General features: G+C 54.9%; 2 protein-coding genes across 11 annotated transcripts in view; one reads left to right on the top strand and one right to left on the bottom strand.

Moving 5' to 3' along the window:
* The window catches only part of BRSK1 (BR serine/threonine kinase 1), a 28,156-nt gene extending 16,548 nt beyond the window's left edge, over positions 1 to 11,608 (bottom strand). Inside the window, exons 1-7 of one of the 3 annotated variants that reach the window (XM_035285955.3) lie at positions 11,515 to 11,608; positions 10,147 to 10,204; positions 7,088 to 7,182; positions 6,859 to 6,944; positions 4,560 to 4,700; positions 124 to 240; positions 10 to 43 (exon numbers count right to left, since the gene is read on the bottom strand). In XM_035285955.3, coding sequence (XP_035141846.1) covers positions 10 to 43; positions 124 to 240; positions 4,560 to 4,700; positions 6,859 to 6,944; positions 7,088 to 7,182; positions 10,147 to 10,204; positions 11,515 to 11,547 — 564 coding nt within the window. In that variant the 5' untranslated portion in view covers positions 11,548 to 11,608. Of the gene's footprint in view, positions 1 to 9; positions 44 to 123; positions 241 to 4,559; positions 4,701 to 6,858; positions 6,945 to 7,087; positions 7,183 to 8,957; positions 9,245 to 10,146; positions 10,205 to 10,692; positions 10,730 to 11,514 lie in introns of those variants that run through there. The other 2 variants (XM_078360896.1, XM_035285956.3) reach the window with 2 other exon arrangements.
* Positions 10,878 to 23,934, top strand: part of HSPBP1 (HSPA (Hsp70) binding protein 1) — a 29,111-nt gene continuing 16,054 nt past the window's right edge. Inside the window, exons 1-4 of one of the 8 annotated variants that reach the window (XM_035285958.3) lie at positions 15,593 to 15,868; positions 16,201 to 16,531; positions 20,285 to 20,489; positions 23,129 to 23,353. In XM_035285958.3, coding sequence (XP_035141849.3) covers positions 16,295 to 16,531; positions 20,285 to 20,489; positions 23,129 to 23,353 — 667 coding nt within the window. In that variant the 5' untranslated portion in view covers positions 15,593 to 15,868; positions 16,201 to 16,294. Of the gene's footprint in view, positions 11,165 to 15,592; positions 15,974 to 16,141; positions 16,574 to 20,284; positions 20,490 to 23,128; positions 23,354 to 23,934 lie in introns of those variants that run through there. The other 7 variants (XM_078360898.1, XM_035285962.3, XM_035285960.3 and 4 more) reach the window with 7 other exon arrangements.

Raw genomic sequence — 23,934 nt, 5'->3', positions numbered from 1 at the left:
CTCACTCACCTTAATCACCTCTGGACACGCATAATGGGGGGACCTGAGGGAGAGAGCTGATGTGAGCCTCCAGCCGGCTTGTACGCCCCTGCCCAGGGCCTCGGGAGGCGGACGCGCACTCACCCGCAGCTGGTCTCCAGGAGGCTGTCCCCCACCTGCAGGGACGCCATGCCGAAGTCTGCAATGCGGATGTTGTTTTTCTCATCCAAAAGCAGGTTCTCGGGCTTCAGGTCTCTGTGGCTGCGACAGCCAGGTGGGGCTCAGGCCTCTTCCTTCCTCCCAGGAGGCCCAGGCCCCACTTGCTGGCTCTCACAGTGGAACACTGCTGCATACTTTTGGGTTTTTCAGGGGGTGAGAGACCATTAATTATCATTCATTTATTTTGGTCTTTTTTTTTTTTTTTGAGATGGAGTTTTGCTCTTGTTACCCAGGCTAGAGTACAATGGAGAGATCTCGGCTCACCGCAACCTCTGCCTCCTGGGTTCAGGCAATTCTCCTGCCTCAGCCTCCTGAGTAGCTGGGATTACAGGCAGGCACCACCATGCCCAGCTAATTTTTGTATTTTTAGTAGAGATGGGGTTTCACCATGTTGACCAGGATGGTTTCCATCTCTTGACCTCATGATCCACCCGCCTCAGCCTCCCAAAGTGCTGGGATCACAGGCGTGAGCCACCGCGCCCGGCCTGGTCTATTTTTAAATGTTCTTTTTATTTTATTTTATTTTTGAGACGGAGTCTTGCTCTGTTGCTCAGGCTGGAGTGCAAACACCATCTCAGCTCACTGCAGCCTCCACCTCCTGGATTCAAGTGATTCTCCTGCCTCGGTCTCGGAGTAGCCACCACATCTGGCCTTATTTATTTTAAGATGGAGTCTCGCACTGTCGCCCAGGCTGGAGTGCAGTGGCATGATTTCGGCTCACTGCAACCTCCGCCTCCTGGGTTCCAGCAATTCTCTTGCCTCAGCCTCCCAAGTAGCTGGGACTACAGGCATGCGCCACCACACCTGGCTAATTTTTGGATTTTTAGTAGAGACCGGGTTTTTACCATGTTGGCCAGGCTGGTCTCAGACTCCTGACCTTGGGTGATCTGCCTGCCTCAGCCTCCCAAAGTGCCGGGATTACAGGCGAGAGCCACCGCTCCCAGCCTTTTTTATGTTTTAATTTTAGAAATGGGCATCGCTTCTTAGCTTTTTGGCTAAGATCAAGTGTATTTTTAGAGGTGGGGTCCCACTGTGTGGCCCAGCCTGGAGCACAGTGGCACGATCATAGCTCACTGCAGCCACGACCTCCCCAGCACAAGTGATCCTCTGGCCTCAGCCTCCTGAGAAGCTGCTACCACAGGTGTGCCTCATCACATCTGGCTTTGGAAACTTTTTATAACAGACAATCACAGACTTACCCAAAACTGGAGAGGAAGTATGAGGAAGCCTAACTTACCCACCTCCCAGCTTCATCCACCATCAACTTAGGTCCAGTCTTATCTCATTTACGTCCCTTACGTTCTCCCCCCGCCCACATTCATTTATAGGAGATCCCAGACATCATATTCGTTTATCTGTAAGTATTTGAATTTGTACAAAGCAAGATATTTTGAGGTAAAGCTGATACGAGGCTGGTTCTTAAAACCCTTGGTCCCTCTCTTGGGACCTTCCCACCGCTGAACCAAAGTCCTCAAGATTTAAGGGTTGACGTCTGGGGCGAGGGGAAGTGTAAGATTTCTGCAGTTTCCATTTGCCTGGCCATCAGCTGGGTCATACTTGTTAAGTATGTTGAACATCTCCCCCTGGAGGCCAGGGTTTTAATGTCAGGGTTTTGACAATCTTGTCAATAGGAAGGTGTCAACATTTAAACAGGGCTAGGTGCTGTGGCTCAAGCCGGTCATCCCAGCACTTTGGGAGGCCGAGGCGGGTGGATCACAAGGTCAAGAGATCGAGACCATCCTGGTCAACATGGTGAAACCCCATCTCTACTAAAAATACAAAAATTAGCTGAGTAGTCCCAGCTACTCAGGAGGCTGAGGGAGGAGAACTGCTTGAACCCAGGAGGCGGAGGTTGCAGTGAGCCGAGATCGTGCCATTGCACTCCAGCCTGGGTAACAACAGCGAAACTCTGTCTCAAAAAAAAAAAAAAAAATATTTTTTAAAAACCCAAAAACTGAAAATTTAAACAGGCAGCCTTTTTTTTTTTTTCTTTTTGAGATGGAATTTCGCTCTTGTTACCCAGGCTGGAGTGCAATGGCGCGATCTCGGCTCACTGCAACCTCTGCCTCCTGGGTTCAGGCAATTCTCCTGCCTCAGCCTCCTGAGTAGCTGGGATTACAGGCACGCACCACCATGCCCAGCTAATTTTTGTATTTTTAGTAGAGACAGGGTTTCACCATGTTGACCAGGATGGTCTCGATCTCTTGACCTCATGATCCACCCTCCTCGGCCTCCCAAAGTGCTGGGATGACAGGCTTGAGCCACCGTGCCCGGCCTACAGGCGGCCTTTTTATCAGCAACCTTCACCCCAGGTCTGAGCCCCTTCACCCTGATCCTCACCCCATCTCCGAAACACATCTCAGTGGGAGGGATATGCAGACAAAGGAGGCTAAAAGAAGAAAGCATTCATTTTGCACCTTACCAGTTATAAAAATGTTGCTCAGTCACCCAGGCTGGAGTGCAGTGGCAGGATCTGGGCTCACTGTAACCCCCGCCTCCTGGGTTCAAACAGTTCTACCGCCCCAGCCTCCCAAGTAGCTGGGACTGTAGTTGCCATTACACTCGGCTAATTTTTGGAGTTTTAGTAGAGACGAGGTTTCACTATGTTGGCCAGGCTGGACTTGAACTTCTAACCTCATCATCTACCCGCCTCGGCTTCCCAAAGTGCTGGGATTACAGGTGTGAGCCACTAAGTCCAGCCCAGAATAAATAAGTTTTAGGAGTTATTCCTAGAGTTATCTTTTCTTCCAAGAATAAAGAAGTGTTACAAATCAATCATAAAAAGACTAAATCAAATTTTAAAAAAATAACTGAATTAAAAATGGGCAAAGAGGCAGGGCACGGTGGCTCACACCTGTAATCCTAACACTTTAGGAGGCTGAGGTGGGCAGATCACCTGAAGTTAGGAGTTCAAGACCAGCCCAGGCAACATGGTAAAACCCTGTCTCTACTAAAAATACAAAAATTAACCAGGCTTGGTGGCACATGCCTGTAATCTCAGCTACTTGGGAGGCTAAGGCAGAAGAATCAGTTGAACCTAGGAGGCAGAGGTTGCAGTGAGTTGAGATCACGCCACTGCATTCCAGCCTGGGCAACAGAGCAAGACTCGGTCTCAAAAAAAAAAAAAAAAGGGGGGGGGCAAAGAATCTGAATGAATATTTCTCCAAATCTATGTGACCAATAAACATATAAAAAGATGCCCAACATCAGAAATCCTTAGAGAAATGCAAAGCAAAACCCCAATCAGATGCTGCTTCACATCCACTAAGATTGCTCTAATGAAAGAGAGATAACAACAGGTGTTGATGAGGGTGGGCAGAGATTAGAACCATCAAATTGTGAAGCACTTCGGAAAACAGGCTGGCAGTCCCTCAAAAGGCTAGAGACTGCCACATGACCCAGCAATTCCACTCCTAGGTCTGTGCCCAAGAGAACCGAGAACGTAGGTGTGCGCGAAAACTTGAACGTGAGTGTTCATGGCTGTTATTCATCATAAACAGGAAGGGGGAAGAACCAAACTGTCCATCAACAGGTGAACGGATAAACAAATGTGGCCTGTCCGTACAATGGAATATTATTCAGCCATGAAAAGGAATCAAAGTATTGATAAGTGCTGGAATATGCATGAAAATGGAAGACACTTTGCTGGGTTACAGAAGCCAGTCACAAGGGGCCATGTATCCTGGCGTGGTGGCTCACACCTGTAATCCCAGCTCTTTGGGAGGCTGAGGTGGGCAGATCACCTGAGGTCAGGAGTTCAAGACCAGCCTGGCCAACATGGTGAAACCCCGTCTCTACTGAAAAAATACAAAATTAGCCGGGTGCGGTGGCATGTACCTGTAATCCCAGCTACTTGGGAGGCTGAGACAGGAGAATCAATTGAACCTGGGAGGCGGAGGTTGCAGTGAGCCAAGATCATGCCATTGCACTCCTGCTAGGTGACAAGAGCAAAACTCTGTCTCAAAAACAAAACAAACAATATGAAAAGGGCCATGTATGGTATGATTCCATTTATATGAAGTGACTGGAATAGGTAAATCCATACAGACAGAAAGTAGGTTGCCAAGGCTGGGAGGCAGGAGGAAAATGGGGAGTGACTGCTTACTTAATGTGTGCAGGGTGATAAAAATGTTCTAAAATGTTCTAGAATTCTAAAAGTCCATAGTAGCAGATGTATACCACTGCAAATATATCACAAACCACTTTAAAAGGAGGAATTTTGTGGTATATGAGTTATGTCTCAATGGGATAAAGGATTTGGGGGCAGACCACATGGCTTTTGCTCAGACTTCCACATGCCCCCAAGGGCCTGTCCCCTGGGCAGCCCCCAGCCCTGCCTCGCCCTCAAGCTGCCCGCTCACCAGATGGAGTAGCTGTGGCAGAAGTCCAGCGCAGACACGATCTGGCGGAAGAACTTACGGGCCTCCTTGGGCGTCAGTCTCCCCTTCTTTACCAGGTAGTCGAATAGCTCACCCCCTGAGACGTGCTCCAGAACCAGGTACCTGAAGGATATAGAGGGGGCAGAGGGCTGGAAGGGGCATGTGGATGACCAAAGGGCCTGGCTTCCCACTTCCATTGGCCCCTGGAGGCAGAGAACTCCAATTCCCGTGACCCTTGAGAGGAAGAGACTCCAATTCCCATGGGTCCTTGGGAGAAAGAGACTCCAGTTCCCATCATTCCCTTGGAGGAAGTGACTCCAGTTTCCACCAGCCTCTAAGAAACGAAACTCAACTCCCATTAGCCCTGGGCAGCAGAGCCTCCCATGCCAACTTCAGAGGGGAATCAACACTCTGACTCCTAATGGTTTCAGGAGATAAGGCAACTCTATTAGCGCCTGAAGGACAAAGACCCCAATTCTTACAGGAGCCTGGGAAGTAAAGATACCCCTACTCCTATTAGCCCCTAGGAAGCCAAGCCTCTGTTTTCCTCTGGGATGAAGAAACTCAAGTTTGATTTAATTTTGGGCATTAATGACTGCAAGGTGCACCAGTGCAAGCTACCTTCTGTGAGGCCACAGATGACAACTCCCGTCAGCTCCTAGAAGTTCTAAACCCCCACTTCCCATAAGCCTCTGGGACACAGGGGATCCCAGTTTCCGTCAACCATTTGCTTTTTTGTTGTTGTTGTTTGGGTTTTTTCTTTTCTTTTTCTGAGAGAGAGTCTTGCTCTGTTATGCTGGAAAGCAGTGGCATGATCTCAGCTCACTGCAGTCTCTGCCTCCCAGGTTCAAGCAATTCTCCCACCTCAGCCTCCCAAGAATCTGAGACTGCAGATGTATGCCACCACACTCAGTTACTTTTTGTATTTTTAGTAGAGACAGGGTTTCGCCATGTTGGCCAGGCTGGTCTTGAACTCCCGACTTTAGGTGATCTACGCTCCTCGGCCTCCCAAAGTGCTGGGATTACAGGTGTGAGCCACCGCGCCCAGCTTCCATCAACCATTTGGATTCTAGACTCCAAATCCCATCAGGCTCTGGGAGGTTAATGCTAATTCCCATCAGCTTCTGGGAAACAAAAGCTCAATTTCTTTTTTTTTTGAGATAGGGTCTCACTTCGTGCTGGACTACAGCAGCACAAAAACAGCTCACTCCAGCCTCAACCTACCAGGATCAGGCAATCCTCCCACCTCAGCCCCCCAAGTAGCAGGGGCTACAGGTGCACACCACCATGCCCAGCTGATTTTTGTATTTTTTGTAGAGACAGGGTTCTGGCAGGTTGCCCAGGCTGGTGTCAAACTCTTCAAGCAATCCGCCCACCTTGGCCTCCCAAAGTGCTGGATTACAGATGTTAGCCACTGTGCCTGGCCCCAAGAGCTCAATTTCTCTGAGTTCTTAGATGGCTGAGATTCCTGCCCAAAGCATAAACTCCCATGGCCCTGCCTCCCTATGCCAAGGGTGGAGTGGGGGCGACAGTGCCCTGGTTTGGACAATACTCCCTCCTACCACCACACCTGGGAAAGCCTGAAAGCAAGTCTCATGAGCACCAGGGAAGGCAGCTTCCTGCGTGTGAAACCTGCCTCAGCATGGATGGACCTCATGTCAGTTCATCGTGGGCATTGGGTGCGGGGGGTTGGGGGGCTGTCCCCTCTCCCGCCACCCAGCCCAGCTGTCCTTTGGGTCACCAGAGTTTGGACAAAGAGGCCCATTCTCTGGAGCTTGTACAGCTGGGCCCCCACCCCCATCCTTCCTGGTGGGTGACTGACTTTGAGAAACTGACTCAGAACTCCTAAGGCGGCCCATTGTTGGGGTGTCCAGCCATAGGACGCGAAGTTATGCCGAGGAGGAGGGGGACTCTCCAGTGCTCCAGAGGCGGGGGTTTGGGAAGATCCTTTGGGCTTTGCTAGGCCCCTTGCCTTACAAACAGGGGCATCTGCCCATGGTAAATTGGGTCTGGTCTCGGGCACCCTAGCAGTACAGCAGGGTGAGGAGCTGGAGCTCGGCCGCCCTGTCTTTAGCCTCGGATCCAACACAGCGTGGGAACAGTGGGGTTCCCAGTGTGTCGGGGACTCCCCTGTGCAACAGGCAAGGGACTGGGCCTCCAGTGGTCCAGCCCGGAGAGCTCCAGGTTCCCCAGGCGCCCCTGCGCCCTGTTTTTGGGGAAGTCCCACCCTCTAACTTGGGGAAGGAGGATGGGGCAGGGCTGGGTGTCTATAAATACCTACAAATATTTCTTGTTCTCGTAGACGTCGTGGAGCTTGAGGACGTGCGGGTGTTCGATAAGCTTCAGGATGGCAATCTCCCGTTCCACCTGAGGGCCAAGAGGGGCAGGGACATGGGAACAGAGGTCAGCACGGCCCGTCCCTGCCCTCAGCCCAGAGGCCTCCCCCGCAGACACACGGAATCACGCACTTGAAACCACTGAGGGGCAAGGGGCGCGGCAGGCACACACACCTTCATCAGCACAGACTCTGACAGCTTTTCTCGGTTCACAATCTTGATGGCCACCTTCTGACCCGTGATGCAGTGCACCCCGAGTTTAACCAGCCCTGGGGGAGCAGAAATCGTGGGGTGTTCTGTCAGGTCCCCTTCCCCCTCAGCGCCCGTGTCCCCTCTTGGCCACCCTGTTCACTCCTTCCCCAGCTGGCTGCTTTAATGGTGGCCCAAATGCATCAGACCTGAACTCCTGGGGCTGACAGCCCCCACTCCCACAAAGCCACCCCTTCCCCCTTCCTCCTTCCCTGCTGCCACTTCCGTTCTTCCTTACTGCCCATCACCCATGCGTCCCCTCCTCCACGGGCCACCACCCGGCCCTCACCCTCCCAGTCCCAGGGAGCCTGCCTGCCACGCATTCCTTCCTCACCGTGTCTCCCCTGTCTGTCTCCTCCAAGCCCCTCTCTCTCTGTTTCTCTGTCTCTCTCCCCATCACTTCCTTGTATTCTCTGCCTTTCAGTGTTTTGGAGACCCTATGACTCCCGACTATAATCTCACATTTGCTCCTCCACCTCCTCCCGACTCTGCAGCCCCAACTGCCTTCCTGGGTGTTCTCTTGGTGGCAGCCATAACAGACAGGACGCAGACCCCAAAGGTATGTCCAGTCTCCCAGCCCACACCTCTCCCGGAGACTCTCAACTCCAGGACCTGAGCCCCCAAAGCCAGACCCAGCCCTGGCTAGCCCCTAAAGCTACAGGCCCAGGCGTCCAGACCCCCAACCCCTCCTCCCTCAGACCCAGCAGTCTAGACCCCCAGCCCCTCCTCCCTCAGACTAGGAGTCCAGACCCGTAGCATCTCCTCCTTCAGACCTAAGAGTCCAGGCCCCCAGCCCCTTCTGTCCCAGACCCAGGAGCCCAGGCCCCCAGCTCCTCCTCCCTCAGACCCAGGAGCCCAGGCCCCCAGCTCCTCCTCCCTCAGACCCAGGAGCCCAGGACCCCAGCTCCTCCTCCCTCAGACCCAGGAGCCCAGGACCCCAGCTCCTCCTCCCTCAGACCCAGGAGCCCAGGACCCCAGCTCCTCCTCCCTCAGACCCAGGAGCCCAGGACCCCAGCTCCTCCTCCCTCAGACCCAGGAGCCCAGGACCCCAGCTCCTCCTCCCTCAGACCCAGGAGCCCAGGACCCCAGCTCCTCCTCCCTCAGACCCAGGAGCCTAGGCCCCAGCCCCTCCTCCCTCAGACCCAGCAGTCTAGACCCCCCAGCCCCTCCTCCCTCAGACTAGGAGTCCAGACCCATAGCATCTCCTCCCTCAGACCCAGGAGCCCAGAACCCCAGCTCCTCCTCCCTCAGACCCAGGAGCCCAGGACCCCAGCTCCTCCTCCCTCAGACCCAGGAGCCCAGGACCCCAGCTCCTCCTCCCTCAGACCCAGGAGCCTAGGCCCCAGCCCCTCCTCCCTCAGACCCAGCAGTCTAGACCCCCAGCCCCTCCTCCCTCAGACTAGGAGTCCAGACCCGTAGCATCTCCTCCTTCAGACCTAAGAGTCCAGGCCCCCAGCCCCTTCTGTCCCAGACCCAGGAGCCCAGGACCCCAGCTCCTCCTCCCTCAGACCCAGGAGCCCAGGACCCCAGTTCCTCCTCCCTCAGACCCAGGAGCCTAGGCCCCAGCCCCTCCTCCCTCAGACTCAGTCTAGGTCTGACCCCTTCGTCTCTTGTAACTCAGGAATTCAGGTCAGCAGCACCTTCACACTCCTACCACCAGGATCTGGGGCTCTGGCCCTCTCCTTTTCCCTAGGGTCACAGCTCCTAGTCATCACAGGGTCCCCACTCCTGTGGACTCTGGCCCTGAGCTTCATAGAGACCCTGTGTGTTTAGCTCCCATGTCACCTCCACCCACCATCCATCCGGCAGGAAGGTGGCCGAGGCCGGAGGCCAGCGCTTAGCAACAGCAGAGGATGAGCGCCCTTTCCACAGCCGCTCCAGGAGACTCGCCTGCAGCAGCCCACCTTCCCACCCGCTCCTGTTTCCCACTCTGAGCCAGCACACCACAGAGGGGGACAGCATCCTAGGCCCCACAGCCCCGTCACCCCAACTCGATGCTTGGAGAGCAGGAGGCCAGAGGACAGTGGAGAGGGAAGAGGCTTCCCAGGACACAGGCACTCCACCCCAGTCTGCAGCCGTACTGCAGCAAGAGCCTCAGCTCCCAGCCGGCCCCACTCCGCAGGCCGCCTCCTTCCCCTCCCCTGCCCTGGAGCCCCTCCAGCCACTGTCCCTATGAGAGCTGGAACATTGGGGCCCCAAACTCCCTGTCCCAACACTCGGGGTTCCGACCACCCTCATCCCTCAGACCCAAGAGTTCAGGCTCCCAGCCCCTCCTCCTTCAGACCTAGGAGTCCAGACCACCAAACCCTCCTCTCTCAGACCCAGAGTCCAGATCCCTGCCCTTCCTACCTCAGACCCAGGAGTCCAGGACCCCAGTCCCCCCTCCCTCAGACCCGGGAGTCCAGGACCCCAGTCCCTCCTCCCTCAGACCCGGGAGTCCAGGACCCCAGCCCCTCCTCCCTCAGACCCGGGAGTCCAGGACCCCAGCCCTCCTCCCTCAGACCCGGGAGTCCAGGACCCCAGCCCTCCTCCCTCAGACCGGGGAGTCCAGGACCCCACCTCCAGCTCCCTCAGACCCAGGAGTGCAGGCCCCCAGCCCCTCCTCCCTCAGACCACCCAGCAGTGCAGGCCCCCAGCCCCTCCTCCCTCAGACCCGGAGTCCAGGCCCCCAGCCCCTCCTCTCTCAGACTCAGGAGTGCAGGCCCCCAGCCCCTCCTCCCTCAGACCCAGGAGTGCAGGCCCCCAGCCCCTCCTCCCTCAGACCCAGGAGTCCAGGTCCCCAGCTCCTCTACTCCAGGACCTCAGAGTCTGTGCCCCCCACCCCCTCCACCCTGGGTCTCAGGGGTCTGAATTCCAAGTCCCTTCTCTATGAAGGGCCCAGGGGTCTGGGCAGCCAGCCCCTGCCCTTTCAATACCCTGAATCCCTACTGTGCCCCCACCTCCACCCTGCTCCTGCCCCAGGTATCCCCTTCTGCTAGGCTCACCTGTCTGTCCTTTGCCCAGCGTCTTCTCCAGCCGATAGGGGCCCACATATTGGGCATGCTGGGGTGGGTGAGGGTGGGGGTGGGGGAGGTGGTAGGCAGGAGAGCCCCCGCCTCCCTCCTTGGCCCCGGACGACATGGTGCCCTTGGTCCCGGCCCGACCGGTTCCCCGGCCGCCCCCCCTGCGGCCGGTCGCCCCGTCTCTCCGGTGGGGGCCGGCGACCGCTCCGTCCCGGCCCCCCCGGCTGCCCCCCACGTCTCCGGGGGTCCCCAGGGGGCTGGGCTGGCCCCCCCCAGTCGGCGGGCCGCGGAGCTGGGGGAGGGGGGGCTGGCCCGGGGGGTCAGGCCCCGGGAGTCAGCATGGCCCGGGGGGGCTGCGGGGCCCCCCCTCCCCAGCCCGTTTCTGGCCGGCCCCCCGCTTCCTGCGCCTCCCCCCGCCGGGGGGGTCTGAGGTGCGGGCCGGCGGATGCTGCAGGCCGAGGTCCCCCCCGCCCCCCCCACGCGCCCTCTCTCCTCCGCCTCCTCCTCCTCTCCGCCTCCCCCCGCCACCTCGTCCTTTCTCTCCGGCACGCTGACATCACCATCCGGGGACTCCGGGCCCTTCCCCAAAGTTAACCCTTTCGGAGGGGGAGGGGGAGCGCGGGGGGGGGAGGGGGCGGGCCTCTATTTGGAGGGATGGAGATGAGGTGGGAGGATGCAGGAGAGAGGATGGAGGGAAGGATGGGGAGGGAGGAGAGAGAGAGAGAGAGAGGAGAGAGAGAGAGGACCCAACAGATGGGGCAGAGATGGAGATACACAAAGAGAGATGCTGGCTGACACTGGCAGAGACGCGGGAGGGATGGAGACCACCAGAGACAGGCTGAGGCAGAGAGGGAGGGCAGAGATGGGCAGGGACAGAAGAGAAGGAAGGAATGGCAAGCCGGGCAGACAGACGGAGAGGGAGAGAGAGCTGCTGGAAGCCGACAGAGGGCTGGAGACTCAGAGACTCGGAGAGACAGAGAGAGGAAGGCCAGCCAGAGAGGTGGGGGCAGGGGGGTTGCAGGGGGACCGGGGGTACATACAGGTGGAGGGACACGTGCTGGGGAGAGGTGGGGATATATTTAGGGAGACAGAGACAGAGAAGGGAAAGAATTCTTGGAGTTGCTGACCCAAAACTCATCTCTGTTTCCCTAGCCCCCTAAGCTCACCCAGCCAGGTCTTTGTGGGCAAGGTCTGTGTCCCCGCCACTGTCAAGGCTCCATATCTACCCACAGCCCAGAGTGATTTAGGATTCTGTTTGCTTCTACAGAGAAGCTTCCAGAACCCCCTGAGGCCCCTGTGTATGCTTTTAGACCCCCATGTATTGTCTGTCCTCATCACAGGGTCCTTTACCTCGTCACGTGGGCCCCGGTGTACCCCATACATTCCCACTGCAGCTCATTCCCCAGCGTGTGCTCTTCCTGTGGGTAACCCGGCTGCCCCCACTAGCTTTCCCCATAGGCCATAGATCCCTCTATGACATGTACCCGAAAGTGTCAGACACCCCTTTAATTCTCAAGTCCCCTCTAAAGAGCACCCAGGGCTGGGCAAGGTGGCTCATGCCTGTAATCCCAACATATTGGGAGACCAAAGTGGGAAGATTGCTTAAGATCAGCCTGGACAACACAGCAAGACCCCATCCCTACAATAATATTTTTAAAAATTAGCCAGGCATGGTGGCGTGTGCCTGTAGTCCCAGCTACTCGGGAGGCTGAGGCAGGAGAATTGCCTGAACCCAGGAGGCGGAGGTTGCGGTGAGCCGAGATCGCGCCATTGCACTCCAGCCTGGGTAACAAGAGCGAAACTCTGTCTCAAAAAAAACCCACACACACACACACACACACAAAAGGATGCAGTGAGCTATGTTTGCACCACTGCACCCCAACCTGAGCAACAGAGTGAGATTCCGTCTGTAACAAAAATAAAATAAAATGCACCCAGGAGCCCTTTGGCTCCTGTGAAGTTTCCAAGTCCCCTATTCAACACCTTAAGTCCACAAATCTTTAACGAGTGCCAAATCTCAGCCAGGCACTGTACCTATCAGTAAGAACATGGCAGTGACCTAAATCAGCAAAAAGCCCTGTCCTGTGGAGCTTCCATGCTAGCGGATGAAACAGTAATCAACGAGGTCAATGGGCAAAATGTGTGGTGTGTTAGATAATCACGTGCATGCTGAGGAGGTGAGTACAGCAGGGGAGGACATCAAGAGGGGCCTGTCGAGCAAGGTGCAATTTGTTGGCCAGGAAGCCAAATGAGAGTTTGAGCCATGAAGGGCAAGGGGCATTCCAGGCAGGGAAACAGCACGTGCAAAGGTCCTGTGGCAGGAGTGTGTCTGGTGTGTTGTGGGAGCATTGAAGGGGTTGGTTCGGCTGAGAGGAGCGAGCGAGGGAGAGCAAGAAGAAAGGAGACCAGGAAGTGGATCATACAGACCCATAGAAGCAGAGTGGCCATATGTCCTGGTTTATGCCCAGTCCTCTGTAACTTTCTTTTTTTTTTTTTTAAGATAGAGTTTTGGCCGGACACAGTGGCTCACGCCTGTAATCCCAGCACTTTGGGAGGCCGAGGCGGGTGGATCACGAGGTCAACAGATCGAGACCATCCTGGTCAACATGGTGAAACCCCGTCTCTACTAAAAATACAAAAAATTAGCTGGGCACGGTGGCGCGTGCCTGTAATCCCAGCTACTCAGGAGGCTGAGGCAGGAGAATTGCCTGAACCCAGGAGGCAGAGGTTGTGGTGAGCCGAGATCGTGCCATTGCACTCCAGCCTGGGTAACAAGAGGGAAACTCCGTCTCAAAAAAAAAAAAGATAGAGTTTTGCTCTGTCTCCCAGGCTGGAGTGCAGTGGCACAATCTCGGCTCACTGCAACCTCTGCTTCCTGGATTCAATTGATTCTCCTGCTTCAACCTCCTGAGTAGCTGGGATTACAGGCACGCACCACCACACCTGGCTAATTTTTGTGTGTGTGTTTTTATTTATTTATTTATTTATTTATTTATTGAGATGGAGTCTTGCTCTGTCTCCCAGGCTGGAGTGCAGTGGCACGATCTCAGCTCACTGCAACCTTCACCTTCCGGGTTCAAGCAATTCTCCCGTCTCAGTCTCCAAGTAGCTGGGATTACATGCATATGCCACCACACTCATCTAATTTTTTGTATTTTTAGTGCAGATCGGGTTTTACCATGTTAGCCAGGCTGGTCTTGAACTTCTGACCTCATGATCCGCCCACCTCAGCCTCCCAAAGTGCTGGGATTACAGGTGTAGGCCACTGTGCTAGGGCTTCTTTTTGCATATTTAGTAGAGACAGGGTTTCCCCATGTTGGCCAGGCTGGTCTCAAACTCCTGACCTCATGATCCACCCTCCTTGGCCTCCCAATTATGGGTGTGAACCACCGCACCTGGCCAGTTCTGTAACTATTAATGGATCCCTTTTTGCTCTCAAATATCTTGCTAGAGATGAAATTATTTTTTTTTTTTGAGACGGAGTTTCGCTCTTGTTACCCAGGCTGGAGTGCAATGGCGCGATGTCGGCTCACCGCAACCTCCGCCTCCTGGGTTCAGGCAATTCTCCTGCCTCAGCCTCCCGAGTAGCTGGGATTACAGGCACGCGCCACCGTGCCCAGCTAATTTTTTGTATTTTTAGTAGAGACGGGGTTTCACCATGTTGACCAGGATGGTCTTGATCTCTTGACCTCGTGATCCACCCGCCTCGGCCTCCCAACGTGCTGGGATGACAGGCTTGAGCCAGCTGCTATAGATGAAAAATTATATGATCACTCTCTCTTTTTTTTTTGACAGGAGCTTCCCTCTGTTGCCCAGGCTGGAGTGCCATGGGACAATTATAGCTTCCTGCAGCCTCGACCTTCTTGGCTCAAGTGACCCCCCTGCTGCAGCCTCCCACGCAGCTGTGACTATAGGAAAATGCCATCACACATGGCTAACTCTTGTATTTTTTTGTAGGGATGGGGGTCTTGTTATGTTGCACAGGGGGTCTTGAACTCTTGGTTTCAAGTGATCCTCCCATCTTGGCTTCCCAAAGTGTGAGATTATAGGCCTAAGACACTGCATCCGGCGTGTATTCGGACATCCACATCCAAATTCCCAGGATCTGTGCACAGGTCATCTTGCATTGCTGAAGGGACTTGGTGCATTTCACTGAGATAGGGAGGTGATCCCAGTTATTTGGGTGAGCTCAATGGAATCATAAGAGTACTTGTGAAAGCGATGCAGGAGCAGTCAGTGACAGTTGGAAGATGGACCGTAGAGCTCAGGGTGATGGGGCCACCTGTCAAAGAACGAGTGTGGCCTCTAGAAGCTGGAAGAGGCAAGGAAAACACTCCACGTCCAGAAGGCATGCAATCCCGCCGACAGCTCGGTTTCAGCCTCATGAAACCCATTGTGGATTTCTGCCCTCCATAACTGCAAGACAATACACGTGTGCTGTTTGAAGCCGCCACATTTTCAGTAATTTGTTAACAGTAGCAATAGGAAACTAATATAATAGGACATCCACAGGCCCAGAGCATCTCACAACACAGTACTAGAGACACCACACGCACACAGGCACACAGGCACACACACACGTGCACGCGGACACCCACAGCCTATCTGTTTGGTCTTCCCGTTTCTGCCCAAAATATCCCTCTGCACAACCACTCCCAGCAGGTGGTTGATAACATTTGTGACTGTGGGCCCATTTTGCGTTGAGCACAACCTTTTCCTGGAGGAAAAAAGCCTCCTATTCACGACCAACACGAGAGTTTCTTTAAGCCCAGCCCAGGGCCAACACCTCTGCAGACCAGGCCCGCACCAGCACGTGCCCAGGCCTAATTCCCATGTCTGGGGCACAGAGGTCTTGGGCCTCCCCACCAAGCTGGCTCCTCTGGTGCTCTGGATCTTGCCAGGCTCTGGGGCACTTTGCTTTCCGGCCAGGGCTCACGAATCCTCTCCTCTCTACCTAGCAAGACATCGGAAAGAATCCATAAGGGAGAGGCTGGATGATGAGAGGGGTCCACGCTGCAGCTCCATTTGACGAATGGGTAAACTGAGACCGAGAGAGGCGTTGGGGGGGTGGCTAAGGCTCACAGGCCAGTCGTTACGTTTGCGACCCCAGGGCCCCAGTAGATGGGGTGGTGGCCCCGGTGGACAGGAAAGTCAGATTAGGGGGTAAGGTCCCAAATCCTCTAAGGATGAGGTACCCGCACGACGGACAGCAATGGAGTGGGCGGGGCAAGGAAAGAGGGCGGGACCTAACTGGTAGAGGTGATGGGTCTAGAACCGGAGGGAATGTTAGTGTGGGCGGGGTTGTAAGGGGAGGGGTCAGATGTGGGGGCGGGGCTCGCGTCAGGACAGGGGTGGTGCTTGCAATAAGGATCGGGGGCGGGCTCAGGTGCAAAAACTGAGCCAGGGGCGGGGCTTCGGCCTGCGACGTGAGCGTGAAGGGGCGGGGCATGCACGAAGGCGCGTCCTAGCTTGGTGGCAGGTCCTGGATGGGAGGAGCGGGGCCGAGTGCAGTATTCGGCCAAGTGAGAAGGGGATGAGAGCCGGGCAACGGCTTCAACCTCATCCACGGCCCGAGGTTTGGTGGGTACACCTGAAACTTCCGGGTGAAACCGTGCGCATTTCCGGTTAAGATGGCGGCGCCCAGGAGAGTCGGGTGCGGGCGACTTTGTCTGTAGGAGCAGCGACGGCTTGAGAACCCGGGGAGGTGAGATCCTACCCACTCCGGCGCCCCTCTTCGGAGAGGAGGGAGAAGACTCGTTGCTAAGGCGTCCAAAGGGCGGGCTTGTTGCTACGGAGGCGGATCAGTGAGGTTGCTAAGAGACGGGACGCACGCAGTGGCGATGGGGAAGGGGAGTTGTTGCCAGGGAGAGTGGGTGGGGCCTGTTGCCAGGGAGAAAGGAGGGGCTTATGACTTTTGGGAAGGGTCTTGTGGGTATGAAGGAAGGAAAAGGGGCTGTGGTTTAGGGGACTGGGGGCAGAGTGGTTTGGGGTGATGGGGGGGCACCGAGCGCCCCTAAAACGCCGCCTTCTCAGCAGACCCTCAAGAATCGACCCGTCAGGACACCAGAGCAGCTTCAGCGGTGAACACCTTCTCCCCCTAACATATTCTTCCCTTCTTCACAAACGGCCCATGGCGGACGAAGGCTCAAGGGGCAGCCGTCTGCCCCTGGCGCTGCCCCCGGCCTCCCAGGGTTGTTCTTCAGGGGGTGGTGGCGGTGGCGGCGGCGGCGGCGGCGGCTCCGGCTCCTCCTCGGCCGGGGTGTCGGGCAATTCCCGGCCCCCACGCAACCTCCAAGGCCTGCTGCAGATGGCCATCACCGCGGGCTCTGAAGAACCAGACCCTCCTCCAGAGCCCATGAGTGAGGAGGTAAAGAAGAAGCTGGCGTGAGGGGCTTGGGGACAGACAGAGGTACCTTGGGAAGTGTGACTTGCGGAGCAAGTGGGTGGGAGGCAGGAGTCCAGGTGTGGAGGCATTTTGTGGGCTATAATTTGTGCCAGATGGGGTCATCGTTGATTGAAGGTCAGATCTCAAGAGTGCCTAAGAAACAGATCCTCTCCAGAGTCAGACCGACCTGGATTCAGTATTGTCCAGCTGTGTGACCTTGGGTATATTACTTAATCGTTCTGAGTCTCAGTTTTCTTCATTTACAAATTGATAATAATAACTACTTTATAGGGTAGTTCTGAGCTTCCACTTTAAGTAGGGCTGCACACAGTGCCCAGCACATAGACAGTGCTTCTCAAGGCAGCAGTATGTTTTCATGAAGAGCACAGGCTCTGTAGTCAGGCTGCTTTTTTTTTGAGGGGTGGGCAGAGTCTTGGCTGGAGTGCAGAGATGCAGTCTTGGCTCCCTGCAACCTCTGCCTCCCAGGTTCAAGCAATGCTCATGCCTCAGTCTCCCAAGTAGTTGGGATTACAGGCATGGGCCACCATCCCCGGCTAATTTGTGTCTTTTTAGTAGAGGAGGGGTTCCACTATATTGGCCAGGCTGGTCTTGAACTCCTGTACTCAAGTGATCCACCTGCCTCGGCTTCCCAAAGTGCTGAGATTACAGGTGTGAGCTGCCACACCTGGCCTAGACTGCTTGGGTTTGTTTTCAGGTTTTGCTAATTGCTGACTGTGTGACCTTGGGTAAGTCACAACCTTTCTGTGCCTCAGTTTTCTCATCTGCGAAGTAGGGATAACAATGATACTTACCTCTTAGAGTTGTTTTGCAGATTAATAGCAAGAGCTATTATATATAATGTTTAATTGGCAATTACTGTATACAGAGCGTTGTGCTAACCCACTTACATACATGATGTCATTGAACCTTTACGATATAGTGAGGCAGGAAACAAGCACAGAAACATTAAATGGCTCACTCAAATTTATTTAGAACTGTGACTAAGGAGACCTCTTATGAGTACTCAACACAGGGTCTGCTCCCCTCCCTCCCCCCAAAAAATTCCAGCGCTCACTTTTTAGCTCTCATCTCCTTTTCAGTTTTATTATTTTTTTGAGACAGAGTCTCATTCTGTTGCCCAGGGTGGAGTGCAGTGGTGCAATCTTGGCTCACTGCAACCTCTGCCTTTCAGGTTCAAGCGATTCCTTTGCCTCAGCCTCCTGAGTAGCAGGGATTACAGGCATATACCACCACACCTGGCTTATTGTTTTTTCTTTTTCTTTTTTTTTTTTGAGATGGAGTTTCGCTCTTGTTACCCAGGCCGGAGTGCAATGGTGCGATCTCGGCTCACGGCAACCTCCACCTCCTGGGTTCAGGCAATTCTCCCGCCTCAGCCTCCTGAGTAGCTGGGATTACAGGCACGCGCCACCATGCCCAGCTAATTTTTTTTTTTTTTTTTTTTTTGTATTTTTAGTAGAGACGGGGTTTCACCATGTTGACCAGGATGGTCTCGATCTCTTGACTTCGTGATCCACCCGCCTCAGCCTCCCAAAGTGCTGGGATTACAGGCTTGAGCCACCGTGCCCGGCTGTTGTACTTTTTTAGTAGAGATGGGGTTTCACCACGTTGGCCAGACTGGTCTCGAGCTCATGACCTCAGGTGCTCTGCTCACCTCGGCTTCCCAAAGTGCTGGGATTACAGGTGTGAACCACCGCACCCGGCCTCATATTGTTGTAAGGCTTTACTCTGATGAGTCTCAAATTTATATCTCTAGGCCAGTAGTTCTCCACCGGGTGTGATTTTTGTTCCCCAGGGGACAGTTGGTGTGACATTCGTGGTTGTCACAGCGGGAGGGAGGGGAATCCTGGCAACCAGTGGGTGAAGGCCAGGGATGCTCCTCAGCATCTTCCAGTGCCCAGGAGAGAACGATCCAGCTCGGAGTGTCGTTAGCGCTAAAGCTAGAAATTCTGGTCTAGGCTGGACCTCGACTCTGGACCTCAGGCAGCTTCCTCAGTCTTCTACCTTGGGTGTGTAATAGATCCCTCAAATTTGACACATTTGAAAATGAGCTTTAATCTCTGCTCTTCCCACTCCAAACCTGCTTTTCGCGCTATCTTTCCCATCTTTTCCTGGTTGCTCAGAACTGAGACCTTGGAGTCATCCTTGACCTCTTTCTGTCACACCTCATACTCACTACATCAAATTGGTTCTCTTTTCAAAGTAAGTCCAGGATCTGGGCATTTCTGCCTACTCCCTCTTTCCTCCCTGCTCACACCACCCCTCTCCTCCCTGCTCACACCACCCCCTCTCCTCCCTGCTCACACCACCCCCTCTCCTCCCTGCTCACACCACCCCCTCTCCTCCCTGCTCACACCACCCCCTCTCCTCCCTGCTCACACCACCCCCTCTCCTCCCTGCTCACACCACCCCCTCTCCTCCCTGCTCACACCACCCCCTCTCCTCCCTGCTCACACCACCCCCTCTCCTCCCTGCTCACACCACCCCCTCTCCTCCCTGCTCACACCACCCTCTCTCCTCCCTGCTCACACCACCTCCTCTCCTGCCTGGTCTCAGCCGTAGCCTCCTGATGTATCTTCCTGCACCTGCCCTCACCTCTCCTCAGTCTGTCCTCAGTCAACAGCAACGCAGGTGTCCCACACTTCTCTGAACAGTGCCCTCTGGCAGCTTCCCACACCAGAGGGAAATGCCAGGTTTTTACAAAAGTTTGCAAGACCTGATGTCATCTGCTCCCCTCACCTCTCCCTCCCTCCTTGCTCACTCTGCCTCCACCATGTTGGCCTCCTGGCTGTTCCTTCTGCCTGGAACATTCTTCTAGGTGTGGCCTGGCTCAGTCCCTCACCTGCTGCTTTTCTCACAATTGCCTCCCTGGGACCGTCGGTGACCAGCCCATTTATTTTTCTTTCAGAGACAAGGTCTCACTCACTGCAGCCTTAAACTCCTGGGCTCCAGCCTTCTCCGCACTCAGCTTTCTGAGTAACTGGGCCATCCTCCCCACTCAGCTTTCTGGGACCACAGGCATGCACCACCACGCCCGGCTAATTTAAAACACCTTTTTGTGGAGATGGGAATCTCTCTATGTTACCCAGGCTGCTCTTGAATTCCTGGGCTCAAATGATCCCCCTGCCTCAGCCACCCAAAGTGCTGGGATCATAGGTGTGAGCTTATTTCCTTTACTGACTGCTCTTCAACCTGAATGTGAGCCCCACCCCCACCCCCAGAGCAGGGGTTTCTGTCTGGCCCGGGGCTGCCTCTAGTACCTAGAAAAGTGTCTGTGAATAAAATAGATGTTCAGTAGATTATTGTTTTTTCTGTTTTAGACAGAGTCTTGCTCTATTGTCCAGGCTGGAGTGCGGTGTTGTGATATCGGCTCACCGCAACCTCCACCTCCCAGGTTCAAGCAGCTCTTATACCTCAGCCTCCCAAGTAGCTGGGACTACAGGCTCAGACCACCATGCCTGGCTAAGTTTTTGTATTTTAGTAGAGATGGGGTTTCACCATGTTGCCCAGGCTGGTCTCAAACTCTTGAGCTCAGGTGCTCTGCCCACTTCTCCCTCCCAAAGTGCTGGGATTAAAGGCATGAGCCACCGTGCCCAGCTAATATTTATTGACCAAAGGGGCATCAGCTCTCAGTTGTTGGTTGTCTTTATGTATGGCTGTTACTTTTTAGTTAATGACTGATAGATATCTCTTTTCCTGCTTGCCTTGGTCCCCCAGAGGCGTCAATGGCTTCAGGAGGCCATGTCGGCCGCCTTCCGAGGCCAGCGGGAGGAGGTGGAGCAGATGAAGAGCTGCCTCCGCGTGCTGTCACAGCCCATGCCCCCCACTGCCGGTGAAGCGGAGCAGGTGGCAGACCAGCAGGAGCGAGAGGGGGCCCTGGAGCTGCTGGCCGACCTGTGTGAGAACATGGACAATGCCGCAGGTACCCTGCTTCCCCTGCCAGGACATCCTGCCCCTCTGCACCTGTCCTGCTGCCGCTCAGCTCTTGTCCCTACTCTTGGGGATCACACCATCAGCCTCCTCGCTGGCCTTCTGCCTCCAGCCTCCTCGCCTCCATTGCCATAAGGAGCAAGGCTCTTCCTTTCCACCATGGCAGGTCAGGTCCCCAACTTCCCTGATAAGCTCTGAGAAGGCCATTTCTCTCCTAGTCCTCCGGGTGTCCACTGCCACTCCCCAGAGTGCAAGAGAGAAAGTGGCATGGGGCGATGTGAGCAGAGAAGGCCTCCCCAGGCCAGCATTTGATCAGAGACCTAAAGTGAGGTGAGAGTTGTGGGATGGTCTCTGGGAAAAGCATTCTAGACAGCGGGAACAGCCAGGGCAAAGGCCCTGAGGCCAGAATGTGTCTGGTGTGTTCAGAAACAGCGGCCAGGCCCTTGAGGCGGAGCAGAGTGAGTGAGGGGCCAGGTGCAAGAAACAACACTGGGGTGGGCAGGGCCTCGCAGACCCAGGTAGAGGCAGTTTTTCTCCCAGCAGCAGAGCTGACAGAAGGTTTGAGGAGAGCCCACTTCCGTCTGCAGGGCTGGTGTGGTGTAGCCATTGAGAGCGTGAATTTGGGGTGTCACTTCCCTGGTTCATGGTTCAGGTCGTGTGGCTACGTGGCAGTCTGGTTTGGGCAGTTCCTGGTCACTTCCTCTTGTACACAGGCTGGTGAGGATGGGCTGAGAGAACCCCCTGGCCCGCGTAGGCATAGAGTAAATGTAACGTGTCAGGCATGGGAGGCCAGGTGTCTTCATTTTGGACAGGGGCTGGATGGAGTTTGGGAAAGCCTCCTCTGTGAGCGCATTCAGTGCCCTGAGAAGACCCGCAGTGCAGCTGCCCCTGACCCCCAGCTTGCTTTTCCCCAGTGTTTCCCAGCCTTCTCCGGGCAGAGAACCCCGCTCCAATCCGCAGGATGGCTTTTAACGACTTTTCTCTTTCATTCCGTTTTCGCTTGTTCAGGAAATATCTGTTGAGCAGCTGCTGTGTGCTAAGCCTGGTGCTGAGTGTCCGGTCACAGCAGCAGCAATTTTACACCTTATTAGTAATCAAATGAGCACGAAAGCCAAAGACACCATTTCCTCCCTGGCCTTGTGCGCTCTCTCTATATAAACATCAATATCTATGTGGATCTTTTCTTAGTAAAGATGCCCAGTGCTGATGACGATGGGCTGAGGGGAGCATCCTCCCACATGGCTGTTTACCCCACTTACTGTCAGTTCACAATGTAGTGCAACACTACCTCTGTTTCCAGAACTTCTCCGTCACCCCCGAAGGACACCCAGCACCCATTAAGCAGGCCCTCCCCCGGCCCTCTGGCAACCGCTCATCGGTGTTTTGTCTCTATGAATTCGCCTGTTCTGGACATTTCATATAGACGCCTGTAACATGTGACCTTTTGTGTCTGGCTGATTTCACTCAGCGCAGTGTGTTAAAGGCTTGCCCAGATGGTGGCGTGTGTCAGTGTCAGAGCTTTATTCCCCTCACCCTCTTTTTTTTTTTGAGTCAAAAGTCTTGCTATGTTGCCCAGGCTGGAGTGAAGTAGAGCAATCTCAGCTCACTGCAACCTCCACCTGCCGGGCTTAAGCAATTCTTATACCTCAGCCTCCCAAACGGCACAGGTGCATGCCACCAAGCCTGGCTAATTTTTGTATTTTTAGTAGCAATGGGGTTTTGCTAAGTTGCCCTGGCTGGTCTCAAACTCCTGGCCTCAAGTGATTCACCCACCTCAGCCTCCCAAAGTGCTGGGATTATAGGCGTGAGCCACCACGCTGGGCCACTTCGTTCCTGTTTATGGCTGAGTAATACTTGGTTGTATGGCCAGACCAGTTTTTATTATCCCTTTGTCCTTTGAGGATGTCCGGGTCATTCGTGAGTGAGGCGGCCTCGAACTTGCGTGTGTAAGTGTCTAAGTCCCTACTTTCGGTTCTGTTGGGTCTGTGCCTTGGTGTGGAATTGCTGGGTCCCGGGGACTCTGCTTCAGTTTTCGAGGAACTGCCACACTCTCCAATGCCACTGTATTTACAAAAACAGGAGGTGGGCTGTGGTTTGCTGACCCTGGAGACATTCAGACTGTCACAAAGACCAGGATCAGTCCTGGAATTTAGTAGTCTGGAGCCTGGGGCCCTAACGCCCAAAATGCCGACGGAATAGAGTTGCACTGGGCTTGGAGGGACCTCTGGTTGGGTGTTTAGAGAGAGCTGGGTCCTTCTGGAAGCCAACAAAACAGAAGTTTATTTTCTCACAGTTCTGGAGGCTGGGAGTCTGAGAGCAAGGTGTGGACAGGGCTGCTTCCTCCTGAGCCCCTCTCCTTGGCTTGTGGAAGGTGCCTTCTGTGTCCTCCCTCCATGGTCGTCCCTCTGTGGACGTCTGTGTCCTCATCTCCTCTTATCAGGACAGCACTCAGATTTCCTGAGGCCCCACCCTCAGGGCTTCATTTTACCTTAATCATCTCTTTAAAGATCCCACCTCCAAAAACAGTCACATTCCAAAGTACCGGGGTCAGAACATCCAGCCATGCATTTTGGGGGGCATGATTCAGTTCCTAACATCTGGCCTCTTTCTGCTCCCCTCTCTGTGGCACAGACTTCTGCCAGCTGTCGGGCATGCACCTGCTGGTGGGCCGGTACCTAGAGGCAGGGGCCGCGGGGCTGCGGTGGCGGGCGGCACAGCTCATCGGCACGTGCAGCCAGAATGTGGCCGCCATCCAGGAGCAGGTGCTGGGCCTGGGTGCCCTGCGCAAGCTGCTGAGGCTGCTGGACCGTGATGCCTGCGACACGGTGCGCGTCAAGGCCCTCTTCGCCATCTCCTGTGAGTGTACGGGTGGGGCTAGGGGCAGGGGTGCTGCGGGGTGGCAGGTGGGCCCCCTGGATCTACTGGGTCAGAGGGACAGGCATCTCCTTCACTTGTTTATTCCTGTGCTTGTTGGGCCTCTGTGCAGCTGAGTGCTGTGGGCAGAGTAAGTGGTGCACTCGGCCACACCCCTGCTAGCCAGGTAGCAGACATGACCATCACAAAGCCCTTGGTATGGGCACTTGGCATACAGCAGTGTTTCAGCCGGGCACTGTTCACATTGGGGTTGGTCCACTCTCTTGGGGGCCATCCTGTGTACTACAGGATGTTGAGGCCAGGCGCAGTGGCTCACGCCTGTAATCCAGCACTTTGGGAGGCTGAGGTGGGCAGATCACCTGAGGTCAGGAGTTCAAGACCCACCTGGCCAATTTGGTGAAACCCAATCTCTACTAAAAATACAAAAATCAACTGGGTATAGTGGCGGTTGCCTGTAATCCCAGCTACTCTGGAGGCTGAGGCATGAGAATTGCTTGAACCCGGGAGGTGGAGGTTCCAGTGAGCTAAGATTGCACCACTGTACTCCAGCCTGGGTGATAAGA

This window comes from Callithrix jacchus, chromosome 22 (assembly GCF_049354715.1).
Source record: "Callithrix jacchus isolate 240 chromosome 22, calJac240_pri, whole genome shotgun sequence".
Taxonomy (NCBI): Eukaryota; Metazoa; Chordata; class Mammalia; order Primates; family Cebidae; genus Callithrix; species Callithrix jacchus.
The sequence above is the reverse complement of the archived record's forward strand: the minus strand, read 5'-3'. Positions and strand labels throughout refer to the sequence as shown.